This window comes from Notechis scutatus, chromosome Z (genome assembly GCF_049901735.1).
Source record: "Notechis scutatus isolate UNSWTSFEM ecotype Mainland chromosome Z, rNotScu1.2, whole genome shotgun sequence".
NCBI lineage: Eukaryota > Metazoa > Chordata > Lepidosauria > Squamata > Elapidae > Notechis > Notechis scutatus.
In genome coordinates, this window is record NC_142025.1 from 79,474,344 (window position 1) to 79,496,275 (window position 21,932).

The 21,932-nt window shown below is 35.2% G+C and overlaps 1 protein-coding gene across 8 annotated transcripts in view; it reads right to left on the bottom strand.

The window, feature by feature from the left end:
* CEP72 (centrosomal protein 72) overlaps positions 1–21,932 on the bottom strand; it is a 54,563-nt gene that overhangs the window by 19,956 nt on the left and 12,675 nt on the right. For 6 of the 8 annotated variants that reach the window (XR_015746011.1, XM_087947653.1, XM_026678361.2 and 3 more), the window contains 6 exons: positions 16,429–16,607; positions 14,817–14,908; positions 12,888–12,939; positions 9,055–9,146; positions 2,460–2,592; positions 202–404 (listed from right to left, as the gene is read on the bottom strand). Coding sequence is in view for 7 of the 8 variants with exons in the window: in XM_087947653.1 (XP_087803779.1) it covers positions 202–404; positions 2,460–2,592; positions 9,055–9,146; positions 12,888–12,939; positions 14,817–14,908; positions 16,429–16,607 (751 nt within the window). In the remaining variant the exon portion in view is untranslated. The remainder of the gene's footprint in view (positions 1–201; positions 405–2,459; positions 2,593–9,054; positions 9,147–12,887; positions 12,940–14,816; positions 14,909–16,428; positions 16,608–21,932) is intronic. The other 2 variants (XM_087947648.1, XM_087947651.1) reach the window with 2 other exon arrangements.

The following is a 21,932-nucleotide window of genomic DNA, read 5'->3' on the forward strand; positions in this document are numbered from 1 at the left end:
TATTTGGAACATGTTGAAATAAAGTACAATTAAAACTTAGGCATGCTTAAGAAAAATGAACTGATGAAGGGTTAATAAGTTCTATTAAATTCCTGCCCTAGCATAGGATTATTAGTAATAGTATAATTACAATTAAATACACATCAATTCTCTCACACAAAAAGTTTTAAAGTATTAAAGAAAATACTATATTCTGCTCACCATATCTTTCTTAGTTTTGCTCAACTCTGACTTTAGATTTTTAATCCTGATGCTATATTGTGTCTCTTGTTGAGATAAACACTGTTGTAAGGCTTCTTTCTCTAAGATAAGTTTATTCACCTCTTCATTCTCTGTTGAAGAATGTTTCTCTTGACCTGCTGGCAGAGATTTCTGAACTGCAGACAAAACCATTTCCGCTTGAGCTGAGATGTAAAGAAATTTATCTAAGTCTATAATTAGCAAGAACAGAAAATTAAACAAAATAAAGTGCCTTCATAAAATACTGGATGTTAGAAAATTCATTTTCCGATTCTGTTGGATTGTTATAGATAGCGTGTCTTACTGTATATTATTCCAGCAAAAAATAGAACTGAGTTTTGATTGAAGTACCACTTTAAAATCAGTAAGCTGATTGCAAGATCAGTCAAGATCATTTGATAATAAACGTTAGTATTGATACTATTATTTTTCAGGAAAAGATTGGGTACTCTTATTAGCATTTGCATGTCTGAAGTAATTAATGTAGACAAAGAAAAACATTTACTTTACCAAAAAAAAACACCTCATAGGTAATTAAGGTTACCTAGGTCCAGACCTATATAATAAGCCACCAGTTCCACAGACTGGGCTTGAGAAATAAAAGGGGTGCTAAACCTTGGAAACATAAGGAGCCTTGTTGATAAAGGACAGCAGCAATTTAAAGAGCGCTGTGAAGAATACAGTCATCAAGCCAGAGACAGTCTGGTAAAAAGTCCATCCCAGATCATCTGGATTAGGAGCTGAATGGACTGAGCCCTCCAGCAAGGTACTATGTCTATGATCAGGATACAAGACCAGCAGTTCCCAATATGGCTACTGCACGGTAAGAGTCTTTCTTCTCTCTTGCCGACAATCTGCTGATGTTCTCTGGCAGTGCTCCTCCCTGGATTTGAATGGGAGCACTTAGGAATGACCCAAGACAGGCATGGACCCACCTGGGGAGGGGAATCTTGAAGATTCTAGTTCCCCATGGGAAGGGTTGGAAAGTCCCAGGGCTTTCCTCCTTTCCTTCCTCATCCTCCTTTTCAGCAGTTTGTTTTCTAAGGAAGTCTGAGTATTAACTTTCACTTTTTGAGTGTATTGTTTTATTATGCTTTTTGTCCTTAAAAGTTCTAGCTGTTCTTTTTTTTGTTTCCCTTTCATTTATGCTGCTGCTTAGAATAACTTCTGCTTTCCTCATAAGGAAAAATGGCATGTTTTGAGACGGTGAAATGCTTTCACTTGATTTACATCAGACTTTCACCACAGGATTTTTGCATTTTTTTATATTTGCAAAATATTCTGAGTTTATTTCATTTGAATTTTTCTTTCAAATGGGTGAAATATCTAGAAATACTTCTGATTCAGTGTTCTTTTTCTTTGTTCTCTGATCAAGTTACACAGAGCAACAAGTTATCTCATTACAGACAAGCAGTGGTAGTTGAAATATGAGAAAATACCTTCTGGAAACATGCAATTTTTAGTTGAGAGCTTTTTTAAAAAGTTTGATGAGATGATAATGGTTGTGGAAAATATGCAGAGGCATGTAGCTTTGAACAAGTTAGATTCACAAAAGGATACTGATATGAAAGTTGCAGACCAAAGGGATATAGACCCCTTGATTGAAGGGACTGATGGTAATATGCCTCACTCGAAATTACATGTCATTGCTCTCCCACCCCCAAGCCATCAAATCCAAATTGTATCTCCCACTGTGAGCTGTGCTAGAGATAACTAGTCAGGTTTTTGGTCACCATGCTGGCTATCAACTCATAAACAGACTGGAATAGAAGATTAAAGACCCATGTAATCCCATAAACCCAGAGAACTCTACTGCCAATCCACCCATGGCCTTAAAACAATTAGAGAGATTGTTATGAGAGGCTGTATTCTAGCCTCAGTTTTGATTCTCAGCCCACCTTCACAAACATGGAATTAAAATTGGCTATCTACTGAACAGCAGTCCTGTAAGACATTTGGAATATTTGATAAAAATAGTTATACTTTTGCATAGGCATCCCAGTTGGATGTCTCAACATTATGAATAGAAATTGCCTATTATTAAAAAGAATGACCGTCATCTGATAAGTGATATTCAACTTGTTATTTGCTGGGCACCCTTGCCTTGAAGGGTGATAATCTCAAATAACTTAGTTGTTAAAAGCAGAAGTAACCACATCATCAGAGAAAAGTAATCAAATCATCAGAGAGGGTAATTGAATTCCAGCATTCATTCTTACCTAAAAAAATCTCATTGTAATGGAGTGATTTGGAACCATTCCAGTATTTGTCAACCAAGTCAAGTAAACATTGCATGGGTGTTGCGTCATATACATTTTTATTTATCAAATGGGTTGTTCCTTGAGGTAGTGCCTTAAATGAAACAAATATATTACAATTTATTTAGTATGAACCTTATGTGCAGAAAGCAGATTAAAATAAAAACTAAATTAGTAACTAATTACAGTGCATGTAAAAATTAAATTGCAACTCGCTCTTTCACTTTTTCTGAAAAAACTAAATCTGAAAAAGATGGACATAATTTATAATGAGGTGGTTCACATAAAATGCACTATGGATTCTGTATTCCTTCTATTCCCTTTTAGGTGTAATATATTTGACTGAAGACTATCTTAGATACTTTGCACATAAATGTCATCGGATTTACAAAACCCAGTTCTTAATTCAATAAAGAGCATCTTTTTCAATAAACAATATTGTAGTTTATTCATTGACACTTTGCATACTATTTTAAAACTTCAGCTTCAAATGATTAAGAATTAAAGCACTGTATTTAACTCAACCCTGTAATACTCTAATATCTAGCCATATTTAATAAACTACTTTTCAAATTATCGGTTTCAAATGGAATATGAGAAAATGAATTTATAAAGCTAATTATTTCTAAGTTCTCTGGCCAATGGGTTGTACAGATAAATAAGATAATATTAAGAAATTATTACTTTTAAATGGGAATAATTAGTATACAACTATTGTGATTTTAGGAATGCCTATTCCCAAAGGGGGGCATGATAGCTCAGTGATTAAAGATGCTGAGCTTGTCAGTTGGAAAACTAACAGCGTAGATTCAAGAGCAGAGCATTGCTAACAGGATGAGCTCCCAGTGATGGTCCAAGCTCCTGCCAACCTAGCAGTTTTAAAGCATGTAAGTGCAAGTAAATAAATGGATACTACTTTTGTAGGAAGGTAACAACATTCCATGCGCTTTGGCATATAATAAGGCTGGCCACATGACCTTGGAAGCATCTTTAGACAATGCAGGCTCCCTTGGTTAAGAAAGGGAGATGACACTGCCCCTAGACTCAGACAGGACTGGACAGGGGAAACCTTTACTTTTACCTTTATTTCACAGAACCCAAAAATGCAAAATAATGAAATACATATCTAAACAACATGTTAAAATACCTATTCAATTAATAACATGAACCGAGTCAATCAAAGCCAGGTTAACATTAAAATCTTGAAACTTTTCCAAAAAGAATTTGTAATAGTGTTGACCATATAGTAATAATAAATTAATAAAATGAAATAATTTCTGGGGTTATCATTAAAAAGATACAAAAAATAAAAATAAAAATATATAGTATTTTTTAAACATAAACTATGCATAAAATTGACTGCAGGTGAAGATAAGATTATTTACCCCAAACAGTAAGATAGTTTATCCCAGGTATTTTTAGTTTTTAAATAAGAATTTAAATAAGTAGATATTTCTGCAGAAAATGGATGAATTGTGGCTGCTCTGAAAATGGTATCCAATTCTGGGATGTCACTATGTGGCCTGCAGGGATGCTGGGGTGCAGAAGCCTACTCTCCACCCCCAATACAAGCTCTGGAACATTAGAGATCAATAGAAGGTAAGTAGGTGATGGGGAGGAAATTACTGGACCTAATGGGGGTGGGAAGTAGGCCCAAGTCCTGTGGGGACCCAGTGGGTGGGAAAGCAAGCTAAAGGCTTGTAGGGATCCTGGAAGATGGGAAGAGGAGCACAAGGTACCTCAGTTGATGGGGGAGGCTCTGAAAGGTGCAGGCCAGTTGGGTGTGGGCCTGCACCAGCCCTCTTTGGCCATCCCCTACTCTGAGGCATCCCATGCTCCATTTAATAACTATTCAGTTGCTTAACTGCTTTGGGAAGAGCAAGAGTGGAGGTCACGTGAAGCGATCATGTAGGTGCATTACTTAACAATCATCATGATTTGTGACCATAATAGATAGGTTCAATTATGGTTGTAAGTTGAGATCTACCAGCATTTGGAATAATCATAGCCTTGAGCCACTGCATAATCTCATGGGACCAAGAAGTGCATAATCCCCTCATGAACAGCCAAACCAAGGCACTGGCTACAAGGGCAGTCAATGCTGTATTCACCTCATTAGCAGGCTTGGTCTTGTGCAGTTAGAATTAACATCTCTATCTCTTTCTTCAATTTTCATGTTCTTAATAATTGCCAGATCTCATTCTTATCAGCTAATCTTTTTCTTGACTTCAGTGTGCTCGATGTTGCCAGCTTGAAGGATGCTCAGGTATTTGTGATGATTAGCTTCATTCATGTAATATCTTGATTCCTTCAGTTTTCACTATTTTTCCCCATTTGATGGTAAGCACGACACATTTGTCTAGCCCAAACTCTATTGCAATATCTTGTCTATATATACAGTGTTGAGCAGCAATTCCATTTCAGATGGTATTTTTCCATACAGCTTCAAATTGTCCATGTAAAGTGGATGGATAATTTGGCAGGTGTTTTTGATGTTTATAGCTATGGCCCAAGTTATTCAGTATATTAACTTGTCCAACTCTATTGCCATTGACTAGCAACCATGTCTTTCATTATGTCATTGATATTTGCACAAAGCTTTTGATGTTTCTACTGACTCTACTGGCAACATCAAGCACATTGAAGTTATTTCTAGGCACTTAATTATCCAATCATGTGGCAGAGAATAAAATAACTTTATTTTATTTATTTTAGTTTGTCAAGCATGTATGAGAAAACAATTATAAGCATAAACATACATATAAACAGGTATAAGTATATACATAATAAATGAGTACGAATAAATGGGAACAGTAGGACAGGGACAGTAAGCTAGTGCTCTTATGCACGCTCCCTTACAGACCTCTTTGGAATGGAGTGAGGTCCATGGTAGACAGTTTAAAGTTTTGGGGCAGTGGTGGGATTCAATTTTTTTTACTACTGGTTCTGGCTTGGTGGGCGTGGCAGGGGAAGGATACTGTAAAATCTCCAGTCAGAGGTGGTATTTGCCAGTTCTCCGAACTACTCAAAATTTCTGCTACCGGTTCTCCAGAACTGGTCAGAACTTGCTGAATACCACCTCTGTTTTGAGAGTTTGAGCAGGGGTGGTATGCTACCAGTTCTGCCTGGCTCTATAGAACTGGTAGCTCTGAAGAGCAGCAGACACAGAACCGGTTCTGCTGCTTTGTGTGGCATAGCTGAGGTTGAAAAAGCAGTAAAAAAGTGGTTTTTCAAATGCTGCGGCACCCACAAGTAGCGCTTATTAGCTGTCCGGGTGGCACAGCTTTAGGTGTATTATGCGCGCGGAAAATGTAATCACCGAACTGGTAGTAACACCAGTTGAATCCCATCCCTGGGTTTGAGGATGTAACAACAGAGTCAGGTAGTGAGTTCCAGGCATTGAACACTCTGTTGCTGAAGTCTTATTTTCTGCAATCAAGTTTGGAGCTGTTTACTTTGAGTTTGTATCTATTGTTTCTTGTAATCAATCCATGCTACATTGAAGTTGGTCTTCCTTCTCTTGAAATTTTACAGAACTGTAATGTCAATTAGAAGTTGGTCTTTTGTTCATCTTATACAGTATTTGGGTGGTTTTCTGTCTGCTGAGGTAGAAACAGCTTGTTTTCAATTAGATGGACTGCATCAGCTAACACATCATTTAGCAATTTAAAAGTTGTTGGTAAGCAAGTATTAAGTCTGTAGTTGCCTGGTGCTCCCCTTTTGCTAGATTTTTTTTTTTACAAGTGCTGACCAATTCTTGATCTTTCTTGCCTTTTTCTCCACTATTTCTCCTGTTATTACAAGTTCTTTCATTTTATTTTTTATTTTTTTTCATATCCTTTAACAAAGCTGGGTTCTTATTATATTTCTTTGAATTATCCCATATTTTTGCCCCAAACTGCACTTTTCTTCCTTGTCAGGTGCTGACTTATTCGCTGCAGTCTCTCCATTGATGGGCTGGTAGAAATATTTTTTAATTAGATGGAAATTGCAGATTATGCCTATAATTTGCAATTTGAGCTTCATATCAGCTAATCTTCTTGGCTATATTTGTTATTTGCTGCTTTTTAAAATTTCTTGTGCTTGCTTGATCTATCTTATTTCTAAATGCTTTAATTGAATAAGTTTCCTTTGGTCGTCTTGTTCTTCAACTTCTTTTCTTGCATCTGTTCTAGTTACTACTTTAGTCTAGTAATCTAGTTTAATACTTCTTCTAGCTTTTTCTTTGGAAAAAGCTTCAATACAGCCAACTTATTCTGTTTGTGTGCATATGCGCATACATGAACATGCACACATGCGCATATGCCATTCAAGATACTCAATTATTCTTTGCTTCAATTCTTCTACTAGTTAGAGGGCTTTCTGAGACAAAGGAAAGGGTGCCTAGTTTCCAAATAAAATTTCTATGTCTCTGCTGGCTTCCTCCACTGCCAATTCTCTTTGGTTTGGCTGTATAATCTGAATTATTTTTTGCAAGGCTTTGATTTCTTTGCCATGGGAAGATCTTTGCAATTCTTCCAATTCTACTTCTGTGAATACTTTATTTCATATTATAAATAGACGCTGATTTGCTAGCCTCTGTTCTGTTATTTCTGATTCTGGATGTTGTTTTTTCCAGAACTGGTGCATTCATTTCAAATATCCTCTTTTTATTGGACTTGATCCATAATAACAAATCATTATTCATTTGGTTTCAATCACTGTATATTTGCAATAGGTAAACACTTTTTTTTTCAATAGTTCTGCAGTTGCTGGCCATGGTTGCTCAGCCAACAGTTCTGTGGCCCATTTTTTATCAGATGTCCAGGTATTCCAACATCTATGCAGTTTTTGTTGATCCAGATGATGACTGAGTCTGTGTGGGCTTCTGTAATATGGTGATTCTGTAATTACCATATTTTAAGTGGTTTTAAAAGTTGGCTCTTTAAGTATGTTCCTCTTGAGATCACAATTCCATTGAGAAATTTTTTTTTAAAAGTTACAAAATTAGTGAACCAGTCAGAGGTGGTATTTGGTGGTATCTCCGAACTACTCAAAATTTCCACTATTCGTTCTCTAGAACTGGTCAGAACCTGCTGAATACCATCTGACACTACATATACTCAACATATAACAACTTATCAATGTCAACCAGATATATCTATATTCCATATCTTACCCCATTTTCTATAAATTCATTTTTAGTACTTGTTAATCAGCAAAAGTCCAGCAAAAGTTAACAAAAACACCTACCAACTAAGTGTAAAATCCCCTTTTCCATTTAGCTTAAATACCTCTCATCCCTCTCTCGAGGACTTCACAAACCCTCAGATGAAACATTTCCTTTAAAAATATAGCATGTGTTTCAATAATTCACCTTCAAAGTCTTGTTTTGTATTTGAAATTAGCACTTAAAATTATTTCAGAAACCATTTTAAAGCCACTATGTGTTGTCTATTGTGAAAAATTGCAAAAAAATTTTTTTTACAAAGCTGAAAAGATACAATTTTCAATCTTTTTACATGGATTGAAAGAAAATTCATTGGATGGGTAAGTTTGCAATAGATTTTTCAATCTTAAAAAAGAAAACGAACAAAAATTAAAGTTCCAAAATGGTTAATAAAAAATGAAGTTTGGTTGAACCTAGAGCCCATAAAGGGCTGCATATATGGCTATAATATAATATAATATAATATAATATAATATAATATAATATAATATAATATAATATAATATAATATAATATAATATAATATAATATAATATAATATAATATAATATAATATAATATAATATAATAAATATAATATAATATAATATAATATAATATAATAAATATAATATAATATAATATAATATAATATAATATAATATAATATAATATAATATAATATAATATAAATATATAATATAATATAATAAATATAATATAATATAATAAATATAATATAATATAATATAATATAATAAATATAATATAATTAATATAATATAATATAATATAATATAATATAATATAATATAATATAATATAATTAATATAATATAATATAATATAACATAATATAATATAACATAACATAATATATATGACTCCCAGCTGATTGCAACTGACTGTAAAAATGTTTGTTTATCTACTATCTACTCACAAAAATATCAGCTGTTTGAGTAAGTATGTTTAATCTCTAGGTCTCTCAGTAACAGAGAGGATTTCAGCAATCTGGATCTCACACCAGCTGTTTTTTGTCTATAATGCCCCCACAAATCTGCAGAGCAGAGAAAACTGTGGATGTTAGTTTGCCCTGCCTCCACAAGAAACCTAGATTAGGAATATACATGATCAGTTTCTTGGTTGCTAACATACAGTATATTTTACATTTAACCACTTACTGATTGACCTTACCCTACAGTTAAGAATTTATATCAAATTTATTGTGGATATTTTTGCACACATATGCACATACAGTCACCTGCACCCAACACATAAAACATTATATGGGATTCAGCAAGTAAGGAAAGACTTACATTATATCTCAAATTTGCACATTTATTTTAAAAAATAGGACAGATAACTTACACCTTTGCCATTAAATCTCTGTTCTTTGAATCTAGATGCTTTTTGAACCGGTCCAACCATTTTCCGTGAAATGAGTAATGATTCATTCACTCCTGATGGGGCAACAAAAAGAAGAAACACATGGCTATTTAAACATTGCTTTAAGTGGAACATCTGAAATACAGTAGTTAAGTTTGTTGGGTTAAGAGTGACTAGAATTAGGAGATGAAACATTCAATACAATCAGATTATTTTCATAAAAAAATAAAATATACTTACCCAAAGCAACCAATTTATTTTAAGATACATCAAAAATTAAAGAAACAAATAACTAAAGTGTACTTTAGATTTCTAACAAAGCATCAGCAGTTTCCTAAACAGCCCTGAGCAAAAGCAAGACAACAGCTTATTTGTCTTTGGTTTACCACATTACAAAGACAAGATAAAGGAGTAGGTAGACACAGCATGAATTGCAGCATGATGTTGGGATGTTTTTGATAAACCCATCTATATAGACTTCTCATTAGTTATCCCTTCCTACTAGCATGGGAATGTCAGGATGTCAACTATACTACAGCATTGATTAGACTTGGACATTTTATATCCGGAATGGGACAATCGGCTGTGCCACATGGCCGTGGCCACTTTACCCCAGTCCCAGCCTACTACCGCGGGAACCCATCCCCGTCCCTCCCTGCCCCAGATACTTAACCCCAGCCCCATTGCCCAGATGATTCACTGAGGGCATTCCTCCCCTTCTACCACTCACCTGTGCTCCTCCCCACCACTCTTGCCCTGCCATTTTTCCCTGCTGCCTTGTCAAGGGCAATGCGCAACAACATTAATTACCAGAGGTGCTTCCCCACATGGGACAATTAGGCACAAGCATCAGATTGATGCACTGCACTGCCTACCTGCCTGTCAACCTGGTTTTGTTGACAGCCCAGAATTCATCCAATGATGCATGAAAAGCCTTGCCTCTGGCCATACACAGACCGCTCCCATTTTCCAAGCAGGGAGCAGCTGCTACGATGTGAAAGGTGTGAAGGAGGACAGTGGATGGAGAGTGGGAGGAGATATTTGCACAACCACTTCTGAAACATCTTGCCAAGATTACTGTAGAGACCATTCCAGGTAATTGCCAAGCATTAATTGAGTATCAAAGGCATTAAAACAAAAAGTGTGTCTCTGTGTGTCTTGTGTCACTTCCCTTCTCCTAAAAATCACAAGTTGGCTGCACAGGTTTTCGCCCACTCAGGAGCAGAAAAAGAAGAGTCTCTTTGCTCCTTTGGAGGTGAAGCAAGCCTCTGAACATACACAGAATGCTTCCCCTTCTTCTAGTCCTGGATGGGGGATACCCTGCACAGCCAGTACAGGGCTTCTAGGGGAAGGAAAGAGTGCACAGACACACAGATATTCACATACACACAAACACACACACACTCTTTTTATTTTAATGCCTTTGAGATTGTTTTAATGCTGGGCAATTACCTGGAATGATTTCTATAGTATTCTTGCAAGTTGTTTTGGAAGTGGGTGTGCAAGTGCCTCCTCCCTCCCTCTGTCCACTGATCCCCCACCCATGCCTCTCGCACTGTTGCAGCTGCTCCCTGCCCAGAAAATGGGGCAATCTGCATTTGGCCAGAGGCAGGGCTGTCACACATCACTGGATGAATTTTGGGCTGGCAACAAAACCGGGGTGGCAGTATAGTACACAGATTAAGAAGAAAATAGATGGAAAAATTCAGAAAGTGCTAGATGAGATTAAATTGAAAGAAAGAAAAAAAATCACAAGATCACCACAATATACTTAATCAATTAAAATTATTGCAACAACAACTCTCCATGTTGATTATCTGAGACATTGAAAAGAAACTGAAATATACAAAACAAAAATTCATTGAACATGCAAATAAACTAAGGAAATGGTTGGCACATAAATAAAAAAATACAAAAAAGGGAAAAGATTTAATCTCTCTGAAAAATTACAAATCAATTTCTCTTGTTAATAATTATTACAAATTGTTAACTTTAATCTTAGCTCAAAACTTTTAAGGGATTACATACATGAAGACCAATGTGGTTCTCTACCCAAAATATATCTAAAGGACCATATAGAATAGTCTTGGATATAATTGAACATTAATAACAATACAGTGGCAAACAGGTTGTGTTAACTTTTTTTGGATGCAAAGAAAGCATTTGACAATTTGAATTGGGATTTTATGTTTAAAGTAGTCAAAAAGATGGATTTTAGACTGAATTTTTTTTATAGGGGCTGAAGTCCATTTTACACTCCAGAAGACCTGGATTATGGTGAATGGAAACCTGACAAAATCCTGTGAAATTCAGAAAGGAACAAGATGGGGTGTCCTTTAGCCTCCTTATTATTCATCTTGATGTTGGAACTGTGAAACTAAAACATTAGACAAAATAATGGAGTAAAGGGATGACAAATTAAAGCACATAAATATAAACTTTGGACCTTTCCCGATGATTTGGGTTTCATTTTGCAAGACCTGCTGGAGAATATTGAACATGTAATAAAGAAGCTTTAAAAATTGTAGAAATGGTGGTGTTGAAAATAAATAAACAAAAGGTGACAATGCTGGCAAAGATTAGAGAAAACTGGAAAATAAAATAGGATTTAAAGTTGTGAAAAAAGTAAAGTACTTGGTGATGACTCTTAATAAAAACATAGTTATATAAGTTATATAAACATAGTTATGTTAAAATGTGGAATGAGATAAAGTGGACTTATTCAGATAAGAAAAAGTATTTATCACTAATGAGGAAATTGCTGTTATTAAGATGAATGTAGCACTAAAATGTTATTTCTTTTTCAGACTATACTGATATTGATCAAAGACCTTCCTTTGAAATAGTGGCAGAAAAATATATCCAAATTTATTTGGCAAAAAAAATAATCCTCTAAAAATCGAATATAAGTTCCTACAAGATGCCAAAGAAAGTGATGGCTTGTCAAACCTCAGATTGTATTATTAAGTCTATTGTTTGATATGTTAAAAGATTGGATAACTTTGAAAAACTCAGAGTATTAGATCTTGAAGGTTTTGATTTGAGATTTGGGTGGCATGCTTACTTATAGTATGATAAGGTAAAGCTTTAGCCTGATTTTAAGATTCATTCTATTACACGATCCATGTATGGTAGAAGTACAAAAGAAGATTGGCTGTTAAGGTACCATAGGAAGCAGTACATAAGTTATCACCACAGGAAGCATTACATAGAAAGGAGATGCTACTGGAACTTAAATCAATGATGTTTACTAATACTTTTATTCAACTAATATTGAAAACTACCGTGTTTCTCATATAATAAGGCCGGGTCTTATTTTTTTTTGAGCCTCCCAAAAATGGCTAGGCCGTCTTTTCGGGGGTGACTTAATTCCCCCCCCCTTGCATCTTCGGGCGGGCAGGCGGCGATGGCTTGGATGTTGATCTCAGCGTTGGTGGGGCACTTCGTGTCGGGGTCAATGCAGGCACCATATCCGGGTGTGCAACAAAAGTACTTCCTAACGGCAAGCCCCCCCCACCATTCCCCCCCATTTCGCATGTTTTAATATAGGCCTTAATTTGGGGGGAGGGGCTTAATTTCATTTCATGCCTATAAAACATGCTGGGACTTCCTATTGGGGGAGGCCGTATTGTTGGAGAAACAGGGTAATTCTAGATTCAGGCATAATAAAATCAATTTAGCCTTATGCATATTATTTTTGATATTAAAGATCAAAATTCAAATAACGAATTAAGATAATATCTGTTATCAATTTGAATTTTGTGTGCATTGAACATTGAAATGAAGTACACCAAGCACACTTGTATATAATCTACCTTTATCAGTTGTTGTTCCTTTCAGTGTATTTCTGTCTTCTGACATGGGGTTCTAAGGGGGAAAAATGATATAAACATAATGCTTTAAATTGGAAGAAAAATATGTGGTTTGCTGGAGCCTGAATTACAAGCCCAAGAAACTTACTATTAGGCACACTGAGCTGGAGCTGTTCTAAGTTCTAATTCAACCACATCTGGAGCACAGATCAATTTTGGGGATTTTTAAACCTCTAATATCTTTCTTCCTAATATGTATCTATCTATCTATATGTATGCTACATATATCTATATCTACCTATATGCTACATATAGATAGATTTCTATATGTTATATTTCCATTACTTATGGTGTTAGTGAAACATATGTATATTACATTAATAGTTAAACAACAGTAGTGTTTGTCTTAGAAAATAAATGCATTTATGAGACAAAGAGAAAATGGATCTATATACCTTCACTAATGATTGCAAAATTGCCACACACTGAAAAACCTAAAAAAACTTGTAAAAGTATATCTTTTTTTATAGACAGGTAACATACAGTTAAAAACTTCTTGAAAAATTAACTATAATCACGTACTTCAGACAAGTAATACCTGCATTTTCCCCCCTGCTGGTGTTTGTAAGAGCCTAAATTCCAATTCCCTGCTAAGAAAAATAGACTCTCTTATTTTCTTTCCTATATCTTTGCACCCTCACTGGTTTGTATTTTAAATTATATTCTCCTTGTCTATGGAGTTTGTATGGTTCCACAAACATTTTAGCTAAATGAGAAACCAAGCTTGATTCCCCTAAAATATGTTACCGTATTTATCGGCGTATAACACGCACTTTTTTCCCCCTGAAAATAGGGGGCAAATGATGTAATGCGTGTTATACGCCGATATAATGTTAAGAAGCCTTCGGTGAATGCTGCTGGGATCGGGATCAAGGACACAAATGAAAGAAGGGGAGGGAGGAAGCAACCGAAGCCTGTCCTTCTCTCTGGGTCAGCTCTCTCAGTCGCTCTCTCGCTCCTCCACCAGCACAGGAAGAAACTGCTTCAAAGAAGCGGGGGCTTTTCCTGTCGCCGCAGCTTCCCTGAAGCGCCCGTTTCTCCCCACCCCCACCCCGTCCGCCCGCCCGCCCGCCCGCCCACCCGCCAGCAGCGGCCGCGCGCTGGGTTCAACCCAGTGCTCGTTCTGCCTGCCTGCCTGCCTTCGTTAATGGTTGAATCGGAACAGCTTCGGCTGAGTAAAAGAGGCGAATAGTTATTATTCTCAGCCGAAGCTGCTCCCAAACAATCAGAAACTAAGGCAGGCAGGCAGAATGGGACACTGTGGATTGAAGCGCGCGGGTGGGAGTGGGGGTGAAACGGGCGCTCGGAATAGCTGCGGCGACAGGAAAAGCCCCCCGCTTCTTTGAAGCAGTTTCTTCCTTGGATGGTGGAGCAGCGAGAGAGCGAAGCCTCCTTCTCTTCTCTTCCCCCACCTCCAGTCCTTGCAAAAATTTTCTGCTTGAAACCGGTCCCTGGTACAAAAAAGGTTGGGGACCACTGATTTACCTTATAAGTGGTAATAATATTAATAAAAAAAAAGTTCTGAGCTACCCTTATTTTGCTTCAAAGTTTTTATTTAGAAATTTAATTTTTTTTCCTGAAATTTCCCTCTTAAAATGAAGATGCGTGTTATACGCCTGTGCGTGTTATACGCCGATAAATACGGTATTTTAAAATTAGTAAACAGTAGCATATTTGTTGCTGTAGGAATATAAATACTTTTTTAATGAGACAAAATCATGGAAAATGCTTTAAAATTATGGACATTTTGCAGCACCATTGACTGTTTTCAATATCATGAAATAAAACATATTTCTCAGAAATTGTGTAATAGTTTAAAAGATTTCATATAGAAAGCAAGCACAATGCCAATTTTTAATTTATTTTTCTTACCTGAAATAAACATTTCTTTTGTAATAGGACAAACTGGGGAAGGGAGAACTCTGATTTCCACTTCTTAGGATTATCTTTCATTTCATAAATACCTTAGGAAGTAATAGGTTAAAATAATAAATTGATCTACAAAAGACACCTAATCTACTACACCATGGATGATAATAATAATACTATATTCAACACTTTACAATCTGAAATTTCCCATCTCATATTGATTCCAATTTCAGAATAAAAGCAATAAAACTAGGTATTGGGTTTATTGTGAGGAGCTGTTCTGATCATCAAACAATGGGCCCAATGAATTAACTCCTTTTTTTCCTGCCAGAAAGTCAGACAAAACTTTTTGTATCTCAAAGGAACATTCCCAACACACTGATTTTAGCTACAAAAAAATCGTTTATATCCATCTGTACTCCAGATTCAGTAACAGAAAAAAAGTGGGCCGTGAGAAAATTTTGGTGGGCCGCAGAGAAATCTCACCCCCAGACCACCCTCCCCAAAGCAAATAATCCAGGCTGTGCAGAAACACAAGGCTACGACACCCACATGGCCCGCGGGAACCCTTCCTGCCCACTCACTCCTTACCCAATAAGCTTGCCTGCTACATTGCTATTTTTCCGACCATCATCTGTTCTGCTGTGCCAGGAGATTTAGATTAGCTAGGAAGCAGGAAATGGTTGGATTTATTGCTTTCTAGCTAGTCTTTAGATCTTCGGATCTTCTTTAAGCACAGCCAAACCTCCCTTAGGACTGAAGGTTTTATTATTCAGTGCAGACTTACGGCAAGCAAATTTTATGTGACAGACTTAGCTAGCTGATGGCAGATAGATAGATCACCGAATGATTCTGTGAGCAACTCAATCTGCCCTGCCTGCTTTGCCTGATTTTGGGTAAAAGTTGCTCTTTTTTAAATAAAAAATTCATTATTTATATCAATATTTATAATATTTACATACAAGCCATGCCCAGGCAGTCACATAATCACCAAGCCACATCCACAAATTAGGCCACGCCCATAGACCCAGTTAGTGGTCCCTGGGATTTAAAATTATGAGTTTGGTGGTCCCTGAGGTCCAAAAGGTGGGCGACCCTTATTCTAAAGGACAATACCATAAATATATTAATTATCACATTAAGTAAGGCTTCATCTTCAGGTGACTAAATGGTACTTCACAGTTAATCAATTGTCATTTTCTGTTACTTAGCTTTCTTCCCTATGGAAAGTGTGAGTTTTGTCCCATCAGTACTCAGACAACTTATGGAATTCTCTGATAATAGGACATAAAAATAAGATGAGACTCTTACTAAGAGATGGGTTGTTCTCACAAAATATGGGAAGAACACAGTTGAAATGCTATTGTTGAGAGATTGTATACAAGATGTAAAGATATCCAATAACGTGCAGATAAATATAAGAATAGGCCCAGTTAAGTGAATCAAGGATTCTTATGCCTCTGTATAATATATTAAATTTTCTATTGATTCTTAATAAATTCTCAATATACTATCAATAGTTCAGTATTGAGAATATTCAATGAATCAGAATTCTTCAGTAGTTCAATGTTATAGAGAATAAGGAAAGAGAAATCTCATTTTAAAAACTGCATACTTTTTAAATTGTGAAGTTCTACTTCAGGATTCTTTTTAGATGATACACTTATTTCTGCATGTTTTCTTAAATCCCATTCACATTTTGCTAAAAGACGTAAGGCTGCTTCATCATCTTCATCCACTGCCAGATACTTTTTTGACATAGAATTAATATATTCAACTCTTGGATGAATAAACCTGGAATGAGAAAATATGGCACAATAGCCTAAATCAAAGAATTATTAAGACCACTCCCATCAGCACTGACAGGGCAAATCACATTTATAAAATGTGAATAAACCTTAGTTCTTTCTAATTCTGATGATGTTACCTAGTTTGGTAATGAAATGTCTGCAAGAAAATAAACAGGCTCAGAAAGCACCAAGGACCCCACATATGACACAATTTAATTCAAAGCAACACTTTTGAAATTAGAAATCTGATCTGAAATCTAATGACAAAATGATCAAAAGATCTAGAAGTACTATGCTATACTAAAATGATAATTTTACAGCTTAAAAAAGAAAGCAATAAAATGGAATGTGCCAATAGATATATGTATAATAAGAATCAATGAAAATTTAAAAAAAAATCTTGCATAACATTAGAATTCAAGACTTTAAACAAAGCTGAATGCTGGGAAATCTGATGGAGAATTTGACACACATCCCATAATAAAGCAAAGGGATGGCATTCCATAATTCTACAATTATTAATGTATTTTAATTGCATTAAAAATCTTTTAAAAATTATAAAAAGCTGTAAGAAAAAAGCATAGAGAAAAGTGATCAATAAAAGAATCAGTTATTTTGAGAGGGGGAGCTGGCGTCGCGACGATACGGCATGCGATCTTGGAGGTCTGAGATCGCTGCCGATATCTTTGCTCCTGGATGGTCCAAACGGATCTAAATCGTCCCGAAGAGACGGTGAATGTAAAGAGCGCATCCTGTCGATCCCAGGGATACCGCAAAGTCCCTGGTAGATCCAGGAGAAGCTCTTTTTGCCAGTGGCAAAGAGGAAGCCATTAAAGCTGCTGAAGTTGGGACAGCTCCAAAACAAAAGAGAATGGAAAGAGAAAGTGTGCCGGTTGGGTGAAAATTTTTTCTTTACTTTAAGATTTGAAAGGACACCCTAAGGAAAAGAAAGAATCTGTAAAAGTTTTGACAGAAGTGATTAAGTGGCGATTTTAAACAGGAAGTCAAAGTAATATTTTTTTTTATTTTTTTTTCTCATTGCTGGATTTTTTACACATGATTTTATATTTTGAAACTGGACTGGTTTTTTTTCTTCCACCTATTCTTTCTCTCCTTTTTGACTTTATAACATTTTAGGCTAGAGACTCCCTTCTAATCATCTTTTTTAATATGTTTTTCCCTTTTTAATTAATTTTTATTATATCTTGTTTGGAAAAGGAGGAGGAAAGTGAAAGCAGAAGAAACCTTGTAACACTGTCAACTAGAGGCTTGGAAATATTCTATGTCTTTTTTTTTCTTGACCAGACAAAGCTGAGAAAGAACTGAGACTTCTTTTCAAAGACATTGCCTGTTTGATAAGATAGAGGGAAGAGCATGGGAGAGTATTATTGCAGGCGCTCTTCTGGGTTTCTATCAATAGCTGGAGGCTGGTGTTGAAGTTTATAGGAAAAAAAGGTGATAAGACTCTGGAGAAGAGAGTTATAAATTTTAACAAAAACCTTGGATAACCAAACAAGGTGCAGTGTGCTCTTTTTACTTTTTTTAAGCTGGGCTATTTCTTACTTTAACAAACCCCCTCCTTATTAGCTTACTTTTTGTTATAGCTATTTGGATCTTTGGCCTTTTGGAACTTGTTTTTGTCTTTCTTTTTGTTTTTGATGTCTAATTTTTTACATTTGCATTTTATTTTAAAGGAAAAGCTTTAGTATTAATGATTTCCTTCCTTTTTTTTTTTTTTAAGGGAGTAATCTCTTTTCTTTTTTCTTTCTCCCTCCCTTGTATTTTTTTTTCTATTTACCTTCCATATTGGGTTTTTTTTTTTGGTGGCTTTCTTTTTTTTGTTATGCATCCTTTTATACCTGAGACTTTTTAATTGGATTAAGGTGTTGAAGAACCTGAAGAACTTTTCTCTTCTTTAGTTTTTTATTTTCTATTTTTCCACCTTTTCCAGGATTTAACAATGTTTTCTTTTTTTGTGTGTTTATGGTCTTTTCTTCCATTTTTGAGTTTTTACTGCTGTCTAACCAATCGATTGGATTAAGGTATACAAGAACCTGAATTAATTTTTATTATTATCATTATTGTTATTATTTGGCTTCTTTTTCCCCACTATTTTTACTTGGAATTACAATTGGTTATTTCACAAGTGGATTAAGGTCTAGAAGAACCTGAAGATTTTGAATTATCTGAAATGAGTAGGAAACTAACAGCCCCTGGTTCCTTAACTTCTACTTCTTCCTCTTCACCATCTGGAGGACAACGCTCAATACAGACGATGTTACAGAAATAAATATTGAAACAAGTACTTGGGCAGATCACAATCCAATGACAATTAAATGGAAAGGACAAAGAAGATCTAGATGGATGTTAAATAATACTATATTAAAGGAAAAAGACTTCATCCAGTGGATGGAGAAAGAACTGGCTTTCTTCTTTAGAGAAAACAAAAAAGAAGATATATCAATCCAGAACGGATGGGATACAATGAAGGCATATGCCAGAGGTTTGATAATAGACTATACAAGGAAAAGAAATACCATGAAAAGACTAGCCTCTAAGGCATTAGAGGATGAGTATAAAGGACTTGAAAAAGAGCTACAGAAAATGCCACACAAAAAGGACATTAAGTTAAAAATGGATATAATTAAACATAAAATGGGACTAATGGAAAAAGAAGAACTAGCACAGAAAATCAGATGTGCGAAACAGAACTATTTTGAAGATGCAAATAAACCAGGTAGATGGTTAGCATATAAATTGAGAAAGGAGAAAGAATCAAGGAAAATATTGCAATTAAAGATGACCAAGGCCAAGTTTGCTATGGTAGTAAAGAGAAGAAGGAAATTATACGAGACTATTATGGGAAACTATACACACAAGAGAATATTGATGAGGAAAGAGTTAAACAGTACTTACAGAATGCTAATCTACCCCAGATACCTAAAGAGATTGAAACAATGTTAGAAAGCAATATAACGATGATGGAGTTAACTGAAGCACTTAAGATGCAAAACAATGGAAAGGCACCAGGCTCAGATGGACTTCCGGCAGAATTTTATAAAACACTACAAGAATCGTTGAACCTTCTGTTGCTAGAAGTTATGAATGAAGTTATGTTAAAGAAGAAGATACCTAAATCATGGTCAGAAGCTTATATTACACTTGTCCCAAAAGAGGAGGCCGATCCATTACAAATCAAGAACTATAGACCTATTTCCTTACTAAATGCAGATTATAAAATTTTTGCTTCAATATTGGCAGAAAGACTTAAAAAATACTTAAACAATTTTATCCATCCTGATCAAACTGGATTTCTGCCAAAGAGACAAATTAAAGACAATATGAGAGTAATCTTGGACACTTTGGAATACTACGAGGCACACCCTGAAAAACAAGTGGCTTTGATGTTTTTAAATGCACAGAAGGCATTTGATAATGTGAATTGGCGATTCACGTTATTACAGCTGGAACAGATGGGCTTTGGTAAAAAATTTATTCAAGCAATAGAAGCTATATATCATAACCAAACGGCAAAGGTAATGATAGAGGGAGAACTGACAGACTCTATTGATATAAGAAAAGGAACAAGACAAGGGTGCCCACTATCACCTTTGTTGTTTGTGTTAACCTTGGAAGTGTTAAACAGAAATATTAGAGAAGAAAAGGATATAAAAGGGATGAAAATTAAAAAGGAAGCATTTAAGTTGCAAGCATTTGCAGATGATCTGGTTTTCATTTTAGAAGACCCACTAGAAACAGCATCAAAATTGATAGAAAAGAAAGAGGTATATGGAAAGGTGGCTGGTTTGAAAATAAATAAAGATAAAACAAAGATCTTGACAAAGAATATGCTATCAAGACAAAAGGAAGAACTGGCGGATGTATTGAAAATTCAGGTCACGAATAAGATCAAGTACTTGGGGATACATTTGACAGCAAGATGTAGTACACTAAAAGAGAATAATTATATCAAACTTAAGCAGCAGATAGCACTAGATTTGGCGAAATGGAAAAATTTACAACTGTCATTAATAGGGAGAATATCAACAATCAAGATGAATATACTACCCAGAATTTTATATTTGTTCCAAACAATTCCAGTTAGGCTTAGAAAAGATTATTTTGAAGATTTAAATAAAATTGTGTTGAAATATATATGGCAAGGTAAGAAAGCGAGAATAAAGTTAAAACTTTTGCAAGATGCCAGAATAAGAGGAGGATTTGGTTTGCCTAATTGGGAGTTGTATTACCAAGCTGCAAATTTGATGTGGGTTAAGGAATGGATAACATTAAGAAATACTAGATTGTTGAAATTAGAAGGACATGATCTGTTGTTGGGGTGGCATGCTTTTCTATGGTATAAAGGAACTAAAACACAGGGGTATTTTAGAAGACATTATATACAGGAGTCTCTGTGGTTAAACTGGGAGAAGACTAAAAGACAATTTTATTTGAAAATTCCAGTCTAGCTATCTACTATTGAAGCATTTTCTTATCCTATAATATATAAAAAGGAACAAACAGTTAGATATGATGAACTATTGAATGAAAAGGGTGAACTTAAATCTATGCAAAAAATAGAGGAACAAGGTATAAAGATGAATTGGTTTTCATATGCGCAAATACATTCAAGGTATGACAAAGATTCTAAAACAGAAGGTTTCTATTATAAACTGACTGACTTATATAAGATTTTGACAGGTACTGATGAAAAGGTGATTAAAAAGTTGTATGGATATTTATTAGAAATTAAACTAGAAGAAGAACAAGTTAAAGAAACTATGATTGCTTGGGGGAAGAATTTTGGATATGGGATTGATCTAGAGAAATGGCAAAAATTGTGGTCTCAAAATTATAAAATGACAATGTCAACAGCATATAAAGAAAATTTGTATAAGATGTTTTACAGGTGGCATTTCCCCCCAACAAGAATAGCAAGAATGTTCAAGAACAAATCTGAAAAATGTTGGAAATGTCATCAGATACCTGGCTCATATTACCATTTGTGGTGGACTTGTGCGGATGCTAAAAAATATTGGACTAAAATCCACACGTGGTTGGAAAAAATGACAAAAAAGCATATAGATTTGAAACCAGAGATATTTTTATTGGGAATTTTACCTGAAATATATAGTAAAGAATTGAAATACCTGATTGTAAATGTATTAACAGCGGCTAGGATTTTATTTGCTAAAAATTGGAAAAATGAGAAAATACCATCACCGGAGGAAATCATTAAGAAAATATTGGAATGTGCTGAAATGAGTAGATTGACATTTGAAATCAGAGAACAAGATGATAAACAATTTTATAAAATTTGGGATCTATT